The sequence below is a fragment of the Mytilus californianus genome, unplaced genomic scaffold (genome assembly GCF_021869535.1).
Source record: "Mytilus californianus isolate M0D057914Y unplaced genomic scaffold, xbMytCali1.0.p SCAF_15, whole genome shotgun sequence".
Lineage (NCBI taxonomy): Eukaryota > Metazoa > Mollusca > Bivalvia > Mytilida > Mytilidae > Mytilus > Mytilus californianus.
In genome coordinates this window covers 24,417,185-24,437,511 of record NW_026262637.1, presented here as the reverse complement: position 1 = coordinate 24,437,511, position 20,327 = coordinate 24,417,185, and the positions used below count along the sequence as shown (strand labels likewise).

Genomic DNA, 20,327 nt, shown 5'->3' with positions numbered 1-20,327 from the left:
ATTTTTCAATTTGATTTCCTTTGTTGTGTACTTGTAACTAAAACAATTCAAAGGAAATATTACGAAAGTGAGACCATGCACTGTTTGCAATAGAACCAATACATGTACATACATGCTGCTCTGTAAGGAATATTGAATTGCAGAATTATTTCCACTGTCTTTATCTGTAGCCTATTTGAAAAAAAAAGAGAATTATTATTACTTTTTACATGTAATAGTAGCATGATCTGAACCGATCACGTTATATTACTTATAATGTACTTTATCAACAATTCTGTCGGCCTTTAAAACGTATAACCTGTGTATAAATCATCAATAGAAATTCAAGAAATCTGATTTGTTCATAAAACAAAGGACAATACCTAAAATCGTCAAAAGAATTATCTGCTGACTTAGCTAATTATAACTTTTTAATGAAATAAAGAATACGAGGAGGATAAATATCCAGCCACTTGTGGTCAATCAAATCATTTGACCTACCTTTATAACTCCAATAACAGTATCAACCGTCACATCTTCTGGTAAGGCAAATGTGTAAAGCTGTTGAGAAAAGTCTGGTGAATTGTCATTTGTATCCAGAACTTCAACAGTCAATCGAACTGTTGCAATCATCTAAAATGTATAATAACATATATCACGTCGAATTAATTTGCATTTTGAAGATTATGTGTAAGAGTTTAAGTAGAATGTATTTTGTCAACAATGGGATTTGGCCAATTTCATCTAAATTTATTTAACCTGAAAGGTCATAATCCTAAAGTTGTTAAACACCAACGGAATTTAAAACTTAAAGAGTGTGTATCATACTACACTACTCATATCCATACATTTGAAATATTAGTCATCCTTATACATGGTTCATGGAGACAAATTTAATACATTAGCAATAGCACAAAGTTCATCGGACCAACAACAATTAAAATGTTGTTAGAACCTCAACTGCACACACCAAGCTGTCGAAATGGGAATTCTAGAAAAATTGGAAGCTCTTTGGAAAAGGGTCATGGTGGGAAAACATGATGAAAGAATACGTTTTCAGCAAACTTTACACACAAAAAGAATTTAAAAAAAAAAACCATGTACGTATTTAATACAACTCACAGCTTTCTCTTTATTAAGTACATGTATTGTAAAGTCAAAATGTTGTTTTCCCTCGTCAAAGTCCAATAACGATCGTGTTCTGACAATTCCACTATTAAAAGATAAGATACAATACTAAAAACAAATGCTTAACTTGATAAATCTTTAAGTGTAAATTCTTATTTCCATGACTTAATATCACATTCAACATCAACGAATAATTTCGGAAAGTACTTGAATTATGGTATATGCATGCATTTCATTAAACTTTTTGTCATAAATTAATGGAAAATACGACAACATATAGAGGTAAACATATCTGTAAGATTGAGAAATGAGTACGATCCCATTTCCCCGATATTTTTTGTCTTAATTCAAACGATTTCTTCTGACAATTCATCGATTATATTTTTAAAAGTCCACCAAAGAAACGTCAGTGCAACAATATTTACGATTTAAAATACAATAGTTGTTTCCTTTCGTATTAATTAAATAGTTGAATATAATATACATGTACGAGAATAAGGTTTCAACTCCCACAGACAAAGATGGTTGTGGCTATTTTTAGGTCATTTTTGGTCATATAGCTCAACTGTTTCTGTTTTTATACCCTTGGCTTTCAAACATTCGGCTTTGGTCGTTCCTGATGAAAGTAAATCCAGAAAAGCGCTTCAGATGCATGGAATTTATAAAAATGTTGTTTTCATTTTTTTCATGCTATTTTCATTTTCATTTTGAATCTAGTCAATAGGTAGAAAACTATGAAAACATTGAAAATCAAAGACAATAAAGGTCCCTTGATGAAATTCTAACAAAGGGTCTACACGTTAATTTTACCTTGAAATATCTATTGTAAAAGGAACATTTTTATTGATGATTTCGTATCTATCACCAGGAATCTGAAATAACGAAAAATATATAATATAGTATAAATTTATTTATAATTTCAACAAATATAGTGCTACCGAAAATCAGTCGTATCAAATAAAGTTAAAAAATGTGTTTCTTGGGAAGGAGATCCATAGAAACAAATGTTATTATTTTCTAAAGTATAATAGAATTGAGAATGGCAATGGGGAATGTGTCAAAGAGCCAACAAAGTATGTTTTAAAGTTACAAATAACAAACAAACAAAAATATTTTATAAACCCTCGGATCAGAAAACGCAAATAACCAGGTTCTGATACTTTATAATTCTAAACTTTAACAGATAGTATGGCATAATGTTCATACCTCAATATTACTGACATACGATCCGACCATTACATTTTCCATAACAGTTGCCGTCAAATTATAACTATTCACTTGTACCATTCCAGCATGAATGAAAACTTGTGCAAATGTGCATCTTCTAAAAATATGATTAGAAATACTTTTGATATTTGTCTAAATATTTTGTTTTTTTTTCAACACAAGATTTTAATATATTAAAAGTTTGCATAATACATAGTTAATCTGTCCACATTGGTTTATGCTAAATAACATATTTATAAGTCTCATTCTATATAACAGTCGGTGTGTCGTCTACAATTTCAAGTACAATGTAAACTTACAAGTACCTTTATGCATTTTTTCACATAGTTACATGACATCACATTATTTGCAATATCTCTAATATTCCTTAATTCAGAAAATTGTTTAATTCCTACTAAGGATAATAATCGGCATATAACAACTGAGTGCAGTCCAATTCATTAGAACTACTTGCCTGCTACTGACGATCTTCGCTGAATCACATGCTTTTACTCTAAAAATAGTATCAGCTAGAAGTTGACCAATCATTGTTATTCTTCCAGTGTCAGTATCTAAGTTAATGTTATGTTGTACAGATTCCAAATGATACACTACTTTACCATTATCTTCTTTGTCTCCATCGGTAGCTACAACCTTACAAATGTAAAAGGCATGTATTCTTACAACTCGTTACTCTCTCTGACATAATCATATAATATTAGTTACATGGTGTGTTAGTGACCTAATACGATATATATGGGGTGAGTAAATTCCATATGGGGTGAGAGCGAAGCTCGAATCCCCATATGGAATTTACTGACCCCATATATACCGTATTAGGTCACTAGCACACCGTGTAACGAATTTATCTTACCGACTATCTTCCCATGTGGTATTAAGACTAGCGGCCTATCAAAGTGATTTAAAAGACTTCAATACTTAATTTTAACATGCTTAAGAACCTACTTCCATTTGTCTATACAAACAACAAATGCCAACAATAACAACGTGTTAGCTTTAAATTTGTTTTATGAATGTATTTCAATCGTTTATTACTAGTTTTTTCGTCTGTTTAAACCTTTCAGATGTCATTTTTGTTTTAAAAGGGAAGTAACCCCTTACTAACCCCATATGGTTGCTTACCGTATATGGTAACTAACCATGTATTTTTTAGGACACCCTATATGAAATATATATGCATGGTAACCACGTGTAGTCGATTAACCAATCATATCCCCATAAATCTATAGAAGGTAAGATAATCATACATATAGCAGAACATGGTAAGCACTCATACCACATCTTCTTATTTCTATAAGCTTAATTCTTTCAAAATTAACCCCACATTCTGCGAACAAACGTGTTGTTTCTCAATGCAAATCATCTTTATTTTTTCTTATCATTTTTAAAACTCACTATTTTTATAACTAAGAGTCTTACCTATTTGCCTTCAAAAATCATTAAAAGTAGGTATATTATCAGAATTGGACGCATAATTAAACCGTTGCATCCAAATACATTTATCTGTACTCTAGATAGAGAAATTGCAAAAATGATCACAACATTCCTTGTTTTGCTTTACCTTCGGCTTGTATAAGGAAAAAATTATAAAAGGGAAATCAACATAACAATAGTACTTTTAAGATTTTACAACCGAACAGCGTTGCAGTAAAACTGCATTAATATATTTTGTATTTCTTTACGGTAAACGAAGTAATACCTGTCCTATAATGCTCGTTCCTGTTGAGTTAAAGTAATAACTATTTTGCGTAAAGACTGGACCATTATCATTCTTGTCTAAGATATTAATAATAACTTTTGCTTGGTCATTAAAGTCTTTTATCTTCGAATCAGTAGCTTTAATCTGGAAATATAAAATACGTGATTTCAAAATTAAAATTTTGATGTGGGAGGATATTGGTGCAATTTATTTTTTCTGTTTAATAATGTTTTGACTATTGTTTGTGTGGTTTTTTTTTGGTTTTTTTTTGCATTGTGGTCACTGACTAAATCTTCGATGAAGTTTTCAAATTACTCACTACCCTATTGATATCTTGCAAATAAAAGAACAGAGTTCCTATGTCCCCCGCGTAAATTGCACATATTTTATCTATCCAAGGTACAAGGGCAATAACTAAAAAAAGCTCTGTTTTTGTTCTTTAAAACTTTTTATTAATATCTTAGAGAAATGAAGAATTCAGAGCAAATGCAATGTGATTTCCATTATAATTAATATTTCAGAGGGGCATAACTCGTTAAAAATATTTGATCAGAACTTATTTTCGAAAGTGTCAAAGACATTGCTGATATAAACTTATGATATAAGTTTCATAAAATTCTGGCAAGAATTGAACACATGAGAGCGCTAACAATGCAATGTTCAATATAATCAATATTTCCAAGGGCAATAACTCTTTTAAAAATAATTGATCTGCACTGATTTTTGAACTCGTCAAAGACATTGATGATATAAACCTATACTATAAATTTCATAAAAATCTGGCAAGAATTGTACACATTAGAGCGCTCATAAGGCAATTTTCCATATAATTAATATTTTCGCATAACTCTTTTAAAAATTATTGATCGGCACTAATTTTCGAACTCGTCAAAGACATTGCTGATATAAACCTATGATTTAAGATTAATAAAAATCTGGCAAGAATTGTACACATGAGAGCGCTACCGATGCAATTTTCCATATAATTAATGTTTCCAAGGGGCATAACATTTTTAAAAATCATTGATCGGCACTAATTTTCGAACTCGTCCAAGACATATGAGAGCGCTAACAATGCAATGTTCAATATAATCAATATTTCCAAGGGCAATAACTCTTTTAGAAATAATTGATCGGCACTGATTTTCGAACTTGTCCAAGACATTGCTAATATAAACCTATGATATAAGTTTAATAAAAATCTGGCAAGAATTGAAATAATGAGAGCGCTAACGATGCAATGTTCCATATAATTAATGTTTCCGAGGGGCATAACATTTTTAAAAATCATTGATCTGCACTAATTTTCGAACTCGTCCAAGACATTGCTGATATAAACCTATGATATAAGTTTCATAAAAATCTAGCAAGAATTGTACACGTAAGAGCGCTAACAAGACCGGACGGACGGACGGATGAACGGATGACGGGCTGACGAACGCCCGGTATTTCTATGTCCCCCGCAACCCGTTGCGCGGGGGACAAAAAGCGAAAACAACACTTCAAATTTCAATTGCTACTTTTTATACTTACGTTTAAAATAAATATTTCGTTTACTTCTCTGTCTAACTTTTCTGAGTTAGCTACCAGTATTTCCCCAGAATTTTCATTTATTTGAAACAATGATTGTATGGTTTCTATGGAATATCTCACCACGGAGTTATTTCCCTGAAAAGGTAAAACACGATCAATGATATGATAATAAAACACATTTATTTAGGAATATTTTTGAAGGATAAATAAAAACCATGTACTCATTTATATGAGTTACGTGATTACATTAACAGGGGAAACGTGTGGTTACGAATTTCTTGCAGAACCCTAGTGTATAGCATTATGGTCATATGGACATCTCTAATATGGAAGTAAGATAAACTCTGAAAGGTTTTGTTTACGGGATGTATAAATACTTAGCCACGCCCGATTGAAATGTGGAAGTCTCTTGGTTATTGATGTATACCCCATAGTTCTTTTATTCATATGGGTTGAACCTGTCAAGCGCTTCTACAAAGTTGTTACCTTATTGTCATACACCCGTGATATATTTGCAGGATTATAATTTGTTTATTATCGATTTAAACTTTATTTTGTGCACATACATAGAAGTATATCTTCGAATAAATTGTCTATTTCATTATACTTGTGTTGTTAGTTAGCCTCCTGATTTACCCAACACAATTAACAAAACAGAAGAAGTGGGTGTTCTTGGTAGAAATTAATAGTGGGGCAGATAAAAAAAAATCAATTTATTATCTGCCGTTGTGCTCAATACATACTATATCTTTATCTGAAGCATGAACACGTAGAACTAGGGTCCCTTTACTGCTGTGTTCATCCACATTTGCATAGTATTCTGACTTGTCAAATATTGGTTTATTGTCATTTTTATCTGATACGATTATATTAAGATTTGCTGTAGCACTTCTGCGATGATCATTTGTCTGATATACCTAAAATACAAATTCTACCAAATAAATCAATATATGCTCCTAGTTATGAAAAAAAATAAATAAATCATTTGACTATAAGTTAGTATTCAGATCACGGAACCGTTATTCATACCATTTGTTGGTTCGATTTTAGTCAGCTTAGAAAACTACTTTAACAGCTAAGGTGAATCATCATCAGCGCAGTAATAGTTTGGTTCAACTAGATATAACTCGTTAGGATATCACGGTATACTTTGTTTATACAAATATGTTTCAAATTTTACTGTTTTCTATAATTGAGATAACGTTTTTTTTTCGTTAGATGGGGTGTTTGATTATGTGTCTGACTTTCCCATGGAACGTATATGCGTTACTATTGGTATTTGTTAACATAATTGACTTTACCACTTTGTTTTTTGTATAATATAAGGTTCCATTATTTGCTGATTTTGTGTATTACATGTAGTAGCTGTTGTTTATTTCATTTATGGGTCTAGAATATTTTGTCTTTTTGAATCCTTGACAAATACACCCTCTCTGTCACGTTGACTTGACTTTAAATTTGGTCATAAGAAAGAAAAGTTGGTTGCTTCCCTGGCACTGATAGTTATGAGTGTTTTTTGTTTGTTTTTGTTTTCATGGTTCATTTACACATGTTTTACTTCTAAACTTTAAAATATAAATATGGTCATTGAATAATTGTCATAAAGTAAAAGTGCAAATGTCTTGATATACCTTTATCTTGTAGTTGTATATACTTTGAGGTTCTCTGTCAAATATCTTGAAAAGTTTCACTTCTCCTGTTTTTCTATTTAGATCAAAAACACGTTTGTCATTATTATCTGAAATTTAAATGCAGGCTTTTTTATCTTCAAAAGTTAATGTAACAATCTGTTGATCATTAAGGTAAAAGTCACATTTCTTTTGCTATTAATGATACTTATTTTGCATGTAAATGGGAAAGCCGACCCTTCAACATTGCTATAATGTAACAGGCATAAAACAATTGAAAAAAGAGTGTCATACTTTTAACATTTATTTTCAATCCTTTATATATAAACTATATTTTCTTTTTAACACTCTTGATAAATACACTTATTTTATGCATCTTCAGAACTTAAAAGGTCTAGTGTTTTGTCCTTTCTGCGTTCAAATTTTCATCGGTTTAAAGTTTAAGGTGTCTAAACATAAAAAAATACCCGTATCCAACAAAATATTACATTACCATAATGTTTACAAAATCATTATATATAACAAACTGTTTGCAATTTACTTTTGTCTTCAGATTAGTCATGTGTGTGAAAAACATAATGTTATTGGTGCCAATACTTTTTTGTATTAAAATGATCAGAACTGATATGACTTCCAAATCTTCGAAGTTAACTGATTTAAACACTTACCGTACACTGCAAATTCAATATCCTGTTTCCCAGTACCACTGTCCCGGTCATGGGCTGATATTAGAGGAGTTGTGTTCTGCCAGGACATGCTATAACTAACCTGAAATAACACAATACACAAGTGAATTAGAATTTCAGAGCATTTGACGCTGTTCTTTTGATGTCCCTCTTAGTCATATATCTCTAACGTTTCTATGTATTTATATATCCTTGGCTTTCAAATATTTAGGTTTGAGTGTTATTGATGAAGGTTAATCCAGAAAACCGCATCAGACTAACAAAATGTATACAGTGTTATTGATGAAGGTTAATCCAGAAAACCGCATCAGACTAACAAAATGTATACAGTGTTATTGATGAAGGTTAATCCAGAAAACCACATCAGACTAACACAATGTAAACAGTGTTATTGATGAAGATTAATCCAGAAAACCGCATCAGACTAACAAAATGTAAACAGTGTTATTGATGAAGGTTAATCCAGAAAACCGCATCAGACTAACAAAATGTATACAGTGTTATTGATGAAGGTTAATCCAGAAAACCGCATCAGACTAACACAATGTATACAGTGTTATTGGTGAAGGTTAATCCAGAAAACCGCATCAGACTAACACAATGTATACAGTGTTATTTGTGAAGGTTAATCCAGAAAACCACATCAGACTAACAAAATGTATACAGTGTTATTGGTGAAGGTTAATCCAGAAAACCACATCAGACTAACAAAATGTAAACAGTGTTATTGATGAAGGTTAATCCAGAAAACAACATCAGACTAACAAAATGTATACAGTGTTATTGATGAAGGTTAATCCAGAAAACCACATCAGACTAACACAATGTATACAGTGTTATTGGTGAAGGTTAATCCAGAAAACCACATCAGACTAACACAATGTATAAAGTGTTATTGATGAAGGTTAATCCAGAAAACCACATCAGACTAACAAAATGTATACAGTGTTATTGATGAAGGTTAATCCAGAAAACCACATCAGACTAACAAAATGTATAAAGTGTTATTGATGAAGGTTAATCCAGAAAACCGCATCAGACTAACAAAATGTAAACAGTGTTATTGATGAAGGTTAATCCAGAAAACCGCATCAGACTAACAAAATGTAAACAGTGTTATTGATGAAGGTTAATCCAGAAAACCGCATCAGACTAACAAAATGTAAACAGTGTTATTGATGAAGGTTAATCCAGAAAACCGTATTAGACTAACAAAATGTATACAGTGTTATTGATGAAGGTTAATCCAGAAAACCGCATCAGACTAACAAAATGTATACAGTGTTATTGATGAAGGTTAATCCAGAAAACCGCATCAGACTAACACAATGTATACAGTGTTATTGATGAAGGTTAATCCAGAAAACCAAAAGGTTAATCCAGAAAACCGCATCAGACTAACACAATGTTATTGATGAAGGTTAATCCAGAAAACCGCATCAGACTAACAAAATGTAAACAGTGTTATTGATGAAGATTAATCCAGAAAACCGCATCAGACTAACACAATGTAAACAGTGTTATTGGTGAAGGTAAATCCAGAAAACCGCATCAGACTAACACAATGTAATCAGTGTTATTGATGAAGGTTAATCCAGAAAACCGCATCAGACTAACAAAATGTATACAGTGTTATTGATGAAGGTTAATCCAGAAAACCGCATCAGACTAACAAAATGTATATAGTGTTATTGATGAAGGTTAATCCAGAAAACCGCATCAGACTAACACAATGTATACAGTGTTATTGATGAAGGTTAATCAAGAAAACCAAAAGGTTAATCCAGAAAACCGCATCAGACTAACACAATGTTATTGATGAAGGTTAATCCAGAAAACCGCATCAGACTAACAAAATGTAAACAGTGTTATTGATGAAGGTTAATCCAGAAAACCGCATCAGACTAACACAATGTAAACAGTGTTATTGGTGAAGGTTAATCCAGAAAACCGCATCAGACTAACACAATGTAAACCATGTTATTGATGAAGGTTAATCCAGAAAACCGCATCAGACTAACACAATATATACAGTGTTATTGAATAATTTTATTATGTAATTACAAAGTTAAGACTGCTTCTAAAGTTCAAATGTTCGATTGTTCACAAACTGTCTCTAAAGTTGAATTGTTCGAATGTTCATATCGTCACACGGACACGTGATCGTATAGTGGTATAACTGTTCGGTCCTGACTGAGTAATTCGGATGGTTAGTGAATTAATTCCAGCCTACCCACAAGGGGGGAGACCTTGGCGGAATCTCCTGTCGGAATCTATCTGTACGAATCTATCCTTCGAGTCCAAAGCTGGATCTTATATAGTTCAGTGGGGTCATCCATCGTTACACAATGGCCCGTAGCTGTTGGCAGGTTGCGTAGTAGTCTGGATGTGGAGTAATACTAGTCTGTGGTTAATTGTCAAACTATGCAATTAACCCCTGACGGATACATGTTATTTCACAGTAGACATGGTCATTTATTGGCTGCAGGGTATATGTCTATAATATTCGTACAGATTGTTATTAAGTGTCTAAAGGGTAAATGTATTTGTTTCAGTTATGTTATATTTGAATTCACCTTGATAATCATTGTTATCTCACACATTGTGTTACAAATGCCTTTCATCGCAATAAGAACGAAAGTTCGGTAAAATACGAGAATCTTCCTTCATTTATGCTGTTTTAAATTCAAAAGTTCCTTGTTAAGTTTTCGGTAACCATCACCACACATCTATAGTTCATAAAATTCGGCAAGTCCAACATCTGGATACATAGAGTTCATATGGTTCATAAAGTTCAATTTTTGGGTATATATTGTGCATACTTTTTCCCGTCACCATCATAGCATATTGTTCCTCTACTACTGGAAAGTGCGCAATTCTTTGTACAAGTGTTGGTCATCGTCTGCCAGTAAATCCGGTCATCAACGTTGTAAGGTTTACAATCTAGTCCCATTACGAAGTAGTTGACGCATCTAGCTCTGGGTACATCCTTCTCACGAGACTGTTAACATCGGTCTCCGGTTAAGTTTCGTCCTTGATCAATGGCGCAGAGGAAGACATCTCTCTGGAATCAGTAACATCTGTCCCAACCAATCACGTAGACACCATTTTGTACCCATTGTTCGTGGCATTAGAACCAAAACTCACACCTTTCTTTTTGGCCAACCAAGATATATTCTGAACAAATTAACAGTACAAAAATATGGCTATTCCAATGAAGATCGCACCTAAACCCCACTGATAAACTTATCTCAATTTGGAAAAACTTAAACTTGTTAACTTCCCCTTATTTCTTTTTTTATTTATCAATCAGATTATTGATAGTTTGTTCACTCGCCTTTAGTTCGCTGGGTTATTCAAGCCTAGCAACATTTTGTAAAACAATTCCTATGTAAAATCAATACGTTCTCTTAAATATCGAATTATCTGGTTAAAACAAAAAAACAAAAGAGGGGAAAAAACTGTAGTATACAACTTCTACAATTTTGAGAATCCTACATAATAAAAACAAAAATATGTTTATTTTCACAAGACATAAGAAACATATTTACAAATTTACAATCAAATAAGTTCATTTCGATCATTTTATATAACCCCTACACCTACATGATACCTATAAAAAAAATTACTAAAAATTATATGTGTAACTTTGTTACCAATTGTAATACTTTTACGTCTTTAACTTTAGTTTCTCATTAATTAATCTTAATGCTAAATATAGTCCACAAATTTATTCTCATCACTCTTAAAAATATTTTAGATTACATTGATAAAATTTAACTACGTCTTGCGCAATTTGTTACTGACTCTATATTTCCTATTGCGAAAAAAAAATGCCTTTCTCCTTAATCTATTACGTTTTTCCAAAACAAGTTTATAGTTTCCTCATCATAATCTTTCCTTTCTTTTTTATATATATCATTTTAATTTGCTTTAAAACATCAGCAACCTACTGCCTATCCTTTTATACAATTCATTATGACTGAATGTATATATGTTGAGATTTTATTCATTCTTTTTTTTTTTTAAACTTGACTTATTTCTTAAAAACAAAAACATTTTTATACATTTCATTATGACTGAATGTATATATGTTGAGATTTTATTCATTCATTTTTTTTTTAAAACTTGACTTATTTCTTAAAAACCAAAACAATTTAAAGTTTTTTCTATGCTTATTTATGAACAAAACCCATTGTTTAGACTCATTTTTTTTTGTTTTACTACTAAATTAATTATTTTCTTATTCTTATTTTAATTTCTGATAATTATCCTCATAATTGTTAAAAAAAAATCAATTTTATTTTAATGCTAGATTTCCTTTAATATCAATTATATATTTCACTTAGATTTTGTCATTAGTCATGAAGTTCATATGTCTCTCATTTTTTTTTTACAAATATCGATCTACCACAAAAATACTGTAAATCCCTTAGGGCAAAACATATCAACATTTATCTTTAATGTGCTATTTTCTGAAGATACTTCTCTTTATCTATTAACATTTATTTTATGTAAATAAGGCGTAATCTAACACCATAAAACAACTTGCACCATTTAATTAGTTAACATCACTTATGTTAATCGTCCGAAGAAGGGGTTGGAATCTAAAATTATAGACTATTTGTTTTCTCTAAACAAATGTGCGTAAACACTACCCAACTGCGTAAACCATAATCGTCAATGGCTATAACATCGCAAACATATAAACCCACAATGTACCCTTAACTTCATCTACCAAAGGTTCTAAATCAACCTTCATATATACCGGTGCTCTACTAATTTTACGTAAGATATATATTTTCTAGAATAATTGAATGTATCTTCAAGAAAACAACCCATAATATGACCAAAAACCATAAATACGAAAAAATGCTATAGTATCAGACATTTTAGTTTTTGTTTTTTTTTTTTTTTTTTTTACATATTTACTCTAAACGAAAAACTAGCTTCGAACTTTCAAAAAAACATTTTATTTTTTTTAAGAATCATATATATGATTTATCCTATCTATTGAATAACAGCATATGAAAAATAACACCAAAAAAAATAACCTTTCATTCTGAAAAAAAAAGTGTATTCTTAATTTTTAAATTGACCTACAATATCTAAAAATACTAATAAAAAAATTCGTGCGAACCACAGCTCGTGAACAAACTTCTGATTTTAAGCCTTTTAAATATACGGCCTCACTCCCTTTAAAATTAAAAACTGTACTTAACATGTGTGCCATCCCTTGAAAAGCCATTTCTACTTTTTGCACTGACATAGAAATATCTTGATTGTCCATAAAGAAAAAAATGAAAGTAACTTAGTTCTTACGTTTTATATTCCTTTGCGTTGTTTTAGCCAATCCAAGTCGATCCTGGTCACACGGCACCAATTTGACTTATGTAATGAAGTCAGTAAGTGGATAAATAATTTTATTATGTAATTACAAAGTTAAGACTGCTTCTAAAGTTCAAATGTTCGATTGTTCACAAACTGTCTCTAAAGTTGAATTGTTCGAATGTTCATATCGTCACACGGACACGTGATCGTATAGTGGTATAACTGTTCGGTCCTGACTGAGTAATTCGGATGGTTAGTGAATTAATTCCAGCCTACCCACAAGGGGGGAGACCTTGGCGGAATCTCCTGTCGGAATCTATCTGTACGAATCTATCCTTCGAGTCCAAAGCTGGATCTTATATAGTTCAGTGGGGTCATCCATCGTTACACAATGGCCCGTAGCTGTTGGCAGGTTGCGTAGTAGTCTGGATGTGGAGTAATACTAGTCTGTGGTTAATTGTCAAACTATGCAATTAACCCCTGACGGATACATGTTATTTCACAGTAGACATGGTCATTTATTGGCTGCAGGGTATATGTCTATAATATTCGTACAGATTGTTATTAAGTGTCTAAAGGGTAAATGTATTTGTTTCAGTTATGTTATATTTGAATTCACCTTGATAATCATTGTTATCTCACACATTGTGTTACACATCAGACTAACAAAATGTATACAGTGTTATTGGTGAAGGTTAATCCAGAAAACCACATCAGACTAACACAATGTATACAGTGTTATTGATGAAGGTTAATCCAGAAAACCGCATCAGACTAACAAAATGTATACAGTGTTATTGGTGAAGGTTAATCCAGAAAACCACATCAGACTAACACAATGTATACAGTGTTATTGATGAAGGTTAATCCAGAAAACCACATCAGACTAACACAATGTATACAGTGTTATTGGTGAAGGTTAATCCAGAAAACCACATCAGACTAACACAATGTATACAGTGTTATTGGTGAAGGTTAATCCAGAAAACCACATCAGACTAACACAATGTATAAAGTGTTATTGGTGAAGGTTAATCCAGAAAACCACATCAGACTAACACAATGTATACAGTGTTATTGATGAAGGTTAATCCAGAAAACCACATCAAACTAACACAATGTATACAGTGTTATTGATGAAGGTTAATCCAGAAAACCACAAGGTTAATCCACAAAACCGCATCAGACTAACACAATGTTATTGATGCAGGTTAATCCAGAAAACCGCATCAGACTAACAAAATGTATACAGTGTTATTGATGAAGGTAAATCCAGAAAACCACATCAGACTAACACAATGTATACAGTGTTATTGATGAAGGTTAATCCAGAAAACCACATCAGACTAACAAAATGTATAAAGTGTTATTGATGAAGGTTAATCCAGAAAACCGCATCAGACCAACAAAATGTATACAGTGTTATTGGTGAAGGTTAATCCAGAAAACCGCATCAGACTAACAAAGTGTATACAGTGTTATTGATGAAGGTTAATCCAGAAAACCGCATCAGACTAACAAAATGTATACAGTGTTATTGATGAAGGTTAATCCAGAAAACCGCATCAGACTAACAAAATGTATATAGTGTTATTGATGAAGGTTAATCCAGAAAACCGCATCAGACTAACAAAATGTATACATTGTTATTGATGAAGGTTAATCCAGAAAACCACATCAGACTAACAAAATGTATACAGTGTTATTGATGAAGGTTAATCCAGAAAACCGCATCAGACTAACAAAATGTATACAATGTTATTGATGAAGGTTAATCCAGAAAACCGCATCAGACTAACAAAATGTATACAGTGTTATTGATGAAGGTTAATCCAGAAAACCGCATCAGACTAACACAATGTATAGAGTGTTATTGGTGAAGGTTAATCCAGAAAACCGCATCAGACTAACACAATGTATACAGTGTTATTTGTGAAGGTTAATCCAGAAAACCACATCAGACTAACAAAATGTATACAGTGTTATTGGTGAAGGTTAATCCAGAAAACCACATCAGACTAACAAAATGTAAACAGTGTTATTGATGAAGGTTAATCCAGAAAACCACATCAGACTAACAAAATGTATACAGTGTTATTGATGAAGGTTAATCCAGAAAACCACATCAGACTAACACAATGTATACAGTGTTATTGGTGAAGGTTAATCCAGAAAACCACATCAGACTAACACAATGTATAAAGTGTTATTGATGAAGGTTAATCCAGAAAACCACATCAGACTAACAAAATGTATACAGTGTTATTGATGAAGGTTAATCCAGAAAACCACATCAGACTAACAAAATGTATAAAGTGTTATTGATGAAGGTTAATCCAGAAAACCGCATCAGACTAACAAAATGTATAAAGTGTTATTACATTGGTAGCAATGAATTACATTGATTTCCCAGTTAAATAAAAACCGATAATTTCACATGTGAAATAAACGTGGTTGTTTCACTCTCTGACGTCATACAACAATAGGCGTTGTCACGGGCAAGACGTCGATAACGTCGGATCAAAACAAATTGTGAATGCGTAGAAAAAAGATATAGTTCCTTACATTTTCTACATTAATTTCATTAAAAAAGCCATTTGCCAATGTAATAAAAAGAATAACTAATCAAAGAATTCAAATATCGAAAAATATTCAACTCGTGACCGAACAACACTGATAATTAACTCATGCGCTACGCGCATTCGTGAATTAATGTGTTGTTCGGTCACTCGTTGAATATTTTTTCTCTATTTGAATTCTTCAATTAGTTATTCTATAATTATTGCCATTTTCAATCTAAATAAATATCAATCTTATCAATACTGTATGTATTTTCTATTACCGTACTTCACATTTATCATATCATGTTTCTTTTTATATTTTTCTAATCATGCACACTGTAAAATACTTGTAAACATTACATTTTCGGATATTTGTAGATTGAAATCGTCATGGTCGAACATAGGATCCATATCGTCCACATCAATAACATTAACCCGTACTGTTGTTTTCGTGGTGCGGTTTCTATTCTGAAAAAGAGAGATACATTAAAATTATTCAAATTGTAGTTTTTTATTCGAGGTAAAATAATTATAATTATATGTTAATTAGCTATGAAATACGATATTCTTGTTTATCATCGGAAGAAAGAAACAGAAGATATCAAGGAGGCAGTGCTGTTGGAATATTGCTACACAAAAATGGAAAGTTCACAATGGCAAAAATTTAAATCATCTCTATTGTGTAAAGTTTAGTTATCACCCGATTGTCATTGTCAATTTCTATATGTAAGTTCAGATACGAAACAGGCATTTGTGGTATCCTGTATTTTATGTTCAATGGGATAAATGTAGTCAACATAGGTACCAAACTTTTTTAGAAGCCCCTGTCTCATAAGAATAAAGGAACAAGTCGGCAAGCAGAGTAGCACAGATGATTCTGATAGGAACCTGATTGCCTTTTAAGCTACAAATATGGTGTCAATAAATAAAAATCCAGCATCTTGATGATTTCATTTTCAGACTTTAGAGTTTTAAGGTTATACAACGGACATGAGTTATTCAAACTTTGTTATGCTAAACAAATAATGCTATACATGTAATACATTTTATTGAATATATATTATGGATGTTATATCTTACATCAAGTGTTATATTCAAGTCGAAACTTCTGTCACCATCTTCATAATCCAATTGTTTTGTTAGAAAGATCCTTCCTGGGTATGTTATTCCAAATATTTGCTTTCCAGAATTCTGAAAATGGTATATAACAAAAAAATTATCATTAAATCTAATTAACAGACTTAGTGACTACTAAAAAGTGTATTTCATTTATTAATAAAGAGCTGTGAGAACGGAATTGCAATGCAGCTATTTGCAACGAAACAAATTCAAATGTAAAAAAACCTTAAGATTTTGCCCCTTACGTTCACTCAGCTCCATAAGAGTAATCTACAAGACACACATTGTGTTGCTAAAAGCTAAATAGAAGTTAACTTCCTTTCTTGTTGCTCAAAATGTTAAAAAATCGCTTGCCTAAAGATAATCTAACCGCTTTCACATTAGCTAAATACTGGTTCGATTGCCATAATTGTTATCGAACAAATATTAATACTCATTCTCTGTAACCACTTAAACTTTTTCGGCACACATAGTCACCGATCTTTCTGAAAATTGGCTGATATGTATATCCTATTAGCCTAGTCAGAAAAGTAATGCCAACAGATATATATATTGGTTGGTTACCATGGTAACAGCGGAGAAAGTTGGGAATTTTGAGAAAAATACAATATTTGGTGTAGTGTTGTGAAATTATGCGGCTACATCTATTAAAAAGAAACACAAAAACAATTAATTTCTGCCTTTTTTTTATCAAAAATAAAAAAAAGTTATGGGGAATCTACTTAGAAACATCTGAAATTCATTTCTAAAAAATGGTCATTGTGCAATATTCCTCACAATACGAATTATCTCCCTTTGACAGGTTACACTAATGACTGGACCAAAACGAAAATGCTAATAACTTTTTTATTTCTTAAAAAATTTGTCAAATTTGAATTGCTATAAATTTAGTCCATTTAATACATAAATATAAGAAAAAATATAGAAAACTTTTAAATCTTCATAAAACGTGACCTGACCAACGCTGACAATGACAGGACCAAATGAAAATGCTCATTACTTTTTTTTATTTCTTAAAGGATTTATGTTAATTTTGAAATATAATAAAATTTGATCATTTAATATATAATTATATGAAAAAATATAGAAAAAAATTCCGAAAAATTCCGAAAACGTGACTCTTCTAACGTTGACAATGACCTGACCAACAACAGCAATGACCTAACGAATGAAAATTTCTGTGTTATTTTATATCATTAAAAAAAAGGGGGGAAATATATGTTTTTGGGTAAAAAAAAAACTCGACCTGACCAACGTTGACTGTGTCCTGATCGTTGTACTACCTATTACCTATTTATATCTTATAGGATTTGCTTAACATTTATATAAAAAAAAAACATTAAGATTGAATGGTAAAGTCTTTATCAAATAATAAAAAAACTGGGAAAAACGGTTTAGGGTACTGTAACGGGCACCAGGGTATTTAAACTTTTTATGGTATTGAGTAGTATATTGTATTTTACTGTGTTGTAAATTATGTTGTATATTACCGGTTATAATTTGACACGTTTGATCACAAATATATAAAGTAACACACAAAAGGTGTGAAGTAGGCCAAAAATACATGTAAGTTGATAAATCCAATATAATTGTTTTATAATATTTTCATAACAGTAAATAACTATTTCCACGTACAACTTAAGGCATGCCCGAGCCTTGTGTAGGATATCTAGGTAGTTTTAAATATTTTCATAAAAAAATAAACATGTCGCGGACTACTTGAGGTATGCCCAAGCCCCTGCATGCACGATATCTTGGTAGTTAAAAATATTTTAATAAAATATAAGTAAACATATTCAACGACTTAACTTGAGGTATGCCAAATGTTCTCGAAAGTCAATACATTTATTGTTTGCTAATATGTTTGAAAAGCATTTTATATTTTCTTATTTGATAAAATTAATGGTTCAATCTAAGTGTTTCTGTAAGTTTGATGCAAAACCTATTACATATAAATAGGTATAAAGTCATTTTTCCTGGTCATGATAGCGGTCAGAATATAGGACAGAAAGTCACAGACAAAAAGTCAAGGACAAAAAGTCACATGTATTATATGTTTTAAACATTCAGTCCTGTTTCAAAGTAAAATTTGATTTTTTTTTGTTAAAAGAAAGACAATATGCTAATTTTGAGAAACATCTTTCTGTAATGGGCTTTCAGCATGTTCAGTGAAAATCAAATTATATGTACATGTATATAATTCTTTTAAAGTTACCCTTTCACGGTAAAGAGTTAGCATAATTTATGGTCAATATTTTTTAATTTGCTGCTAAAAATCCATAAACTTAAGATAGTTGTTATTTTCTCAAATTTCAATAATCCAATGCCTAATACTAATGTTAAGACAGTGCTACCATAGGCGGATCCAGGGGCCCTGAGGGCCCGTTCCTCCTTATTTATTGGAAATATTTGGTTGATTACATATGGAATCACTGAAGCATAAATGTAGCGGGCCATCACTTTAGGCAGTCAGTGGGACCCGTTTTATGAAAATTGCCTATATGGTATATTTCCCCCCACTGCTCGTTTTAAGACCAGCAGCCACCATCTGACAGATTTTCCGCGGGTCCTCATAGGGAAACGAATCTTTTTGGAAAATCTCGAAAATTCCTCCCCGGCCAGAACGGCAAACAAGAAATGTATCGGATGGATAGCAGGGACCATCGGGTCAACGGCCGACAGTACCCGCCCTTGTTTGTTACGCCCTTTGTTTGCTAAAGAACCCTTGTGTTAATTCTTTTAGGGGCACCCAAGTTGACCTATTGAAATTTCTGTCCTTGTCCAATTGATCCCGATATCTAGTGATATTTCAAATTGTCCGCCTTCATCCCAGCCTACCCATATTGCCGGACCTTTTTGAAATTGTCTATTTTTTTCAACTTCACCTCAAAAATGATCTTCATGTATATACTCATCATCCAATAATACAATAATATTCAAAACGTATAGCTATACATGCTTTGCCATTTCAACATTGAGTTTAATAATGAATAAGAAAAATAAACAGCTCATAATATAGGTATTTTTTCCTTTATAGAAAGAAAGGTTAGATGGTCAATTATCATTTACTTAGAGGACCAACGTCTGACTCTTTTTGTTCTATTTTTTATTGTGTTGAAGTGTATCAAATTATTGCCTTTAATTAATTTTGGGTCAGTAGACTAGCACTGGACCAACAATGTTCCTATTAAATTTATTGATTTTGTTCTCTTCTGAAATATGCATGAGATATTTGACACTGGACACAAAGCAAACCATAACTAATCGATCATTTCATTTTTACAAAATCTTACCCTCACACCCCCACCCCCTCAACGATATTGATTATTTTCATTTGTGTTATTTTATATCATTAAAAAAAAGGGGGAAAATATATGTTTTTGGGTAAAAAAAAACTCGACCTGACCTACTTGTTTCCATGGCAACACATTCAATG

The 20,327-nt window shown here is 31.7% G+C and overlaps 1 protein-coding gene across 1 annotated transcript in view; it reads right to left on the bottom strand.

The window, feature by feature from the left end:
* LOC127726006 (uncharacterized) overlaps window positions 1-20,327 on the bottom strand; it is a 158,985-nt gene that overhangs the window by 7,805 nt on the left and 130,853 nt on the right. Inside the window, exons 6-18 of the mRNA XM_052233304.1 lie at window positions 16,853-16,963; window positions 16,133-16,240; window positions 7,863-7,962; window positions 7,198-7,304; window positions 6,310-6,483; window positions 5,567-5,701; window positions 4,034-4,177; window positions 2,789-2,967; window positions 2,314-2,431; window positions 1,918-1,979; window positions 1,102-1,192; window positions 481-612; window positions 113-171 (exon numbers count right to left, since the gene is read on the bottom strand). Coding sequence (XP_052089264.1) covers window positions 113-171; window positions 481-612; window positions 1,102-1,192; window positions 1,918-1,979; window positions 2,314-2,431; window positions 2,789-2,967; window positions 4,034-4,177; window positions 5,567-5,701; window positions 6,310-6,483; window positions 7,198-7,304; window positions 7,863-7,962; window positions 16,133-16,240; window positions 16,853-16,963 — 1,520 coding nt within the window. The remainder of the gene's footprint in view (window positions 1-112; window positions 172-480; window positions 613-1,101; window positions 1,193-1,917; window positions 1,980-2,313; window positions 2,432-2,788; window positions 2,968-4,033; window positions 4,178-5,566; window positions 5,702-6,309; window positions 6,484-7,197; window positions 7,305-7,862; window positions 7,963-16,132; window positions 16,241-16,852; window positions 16,964-20,327) is intronic.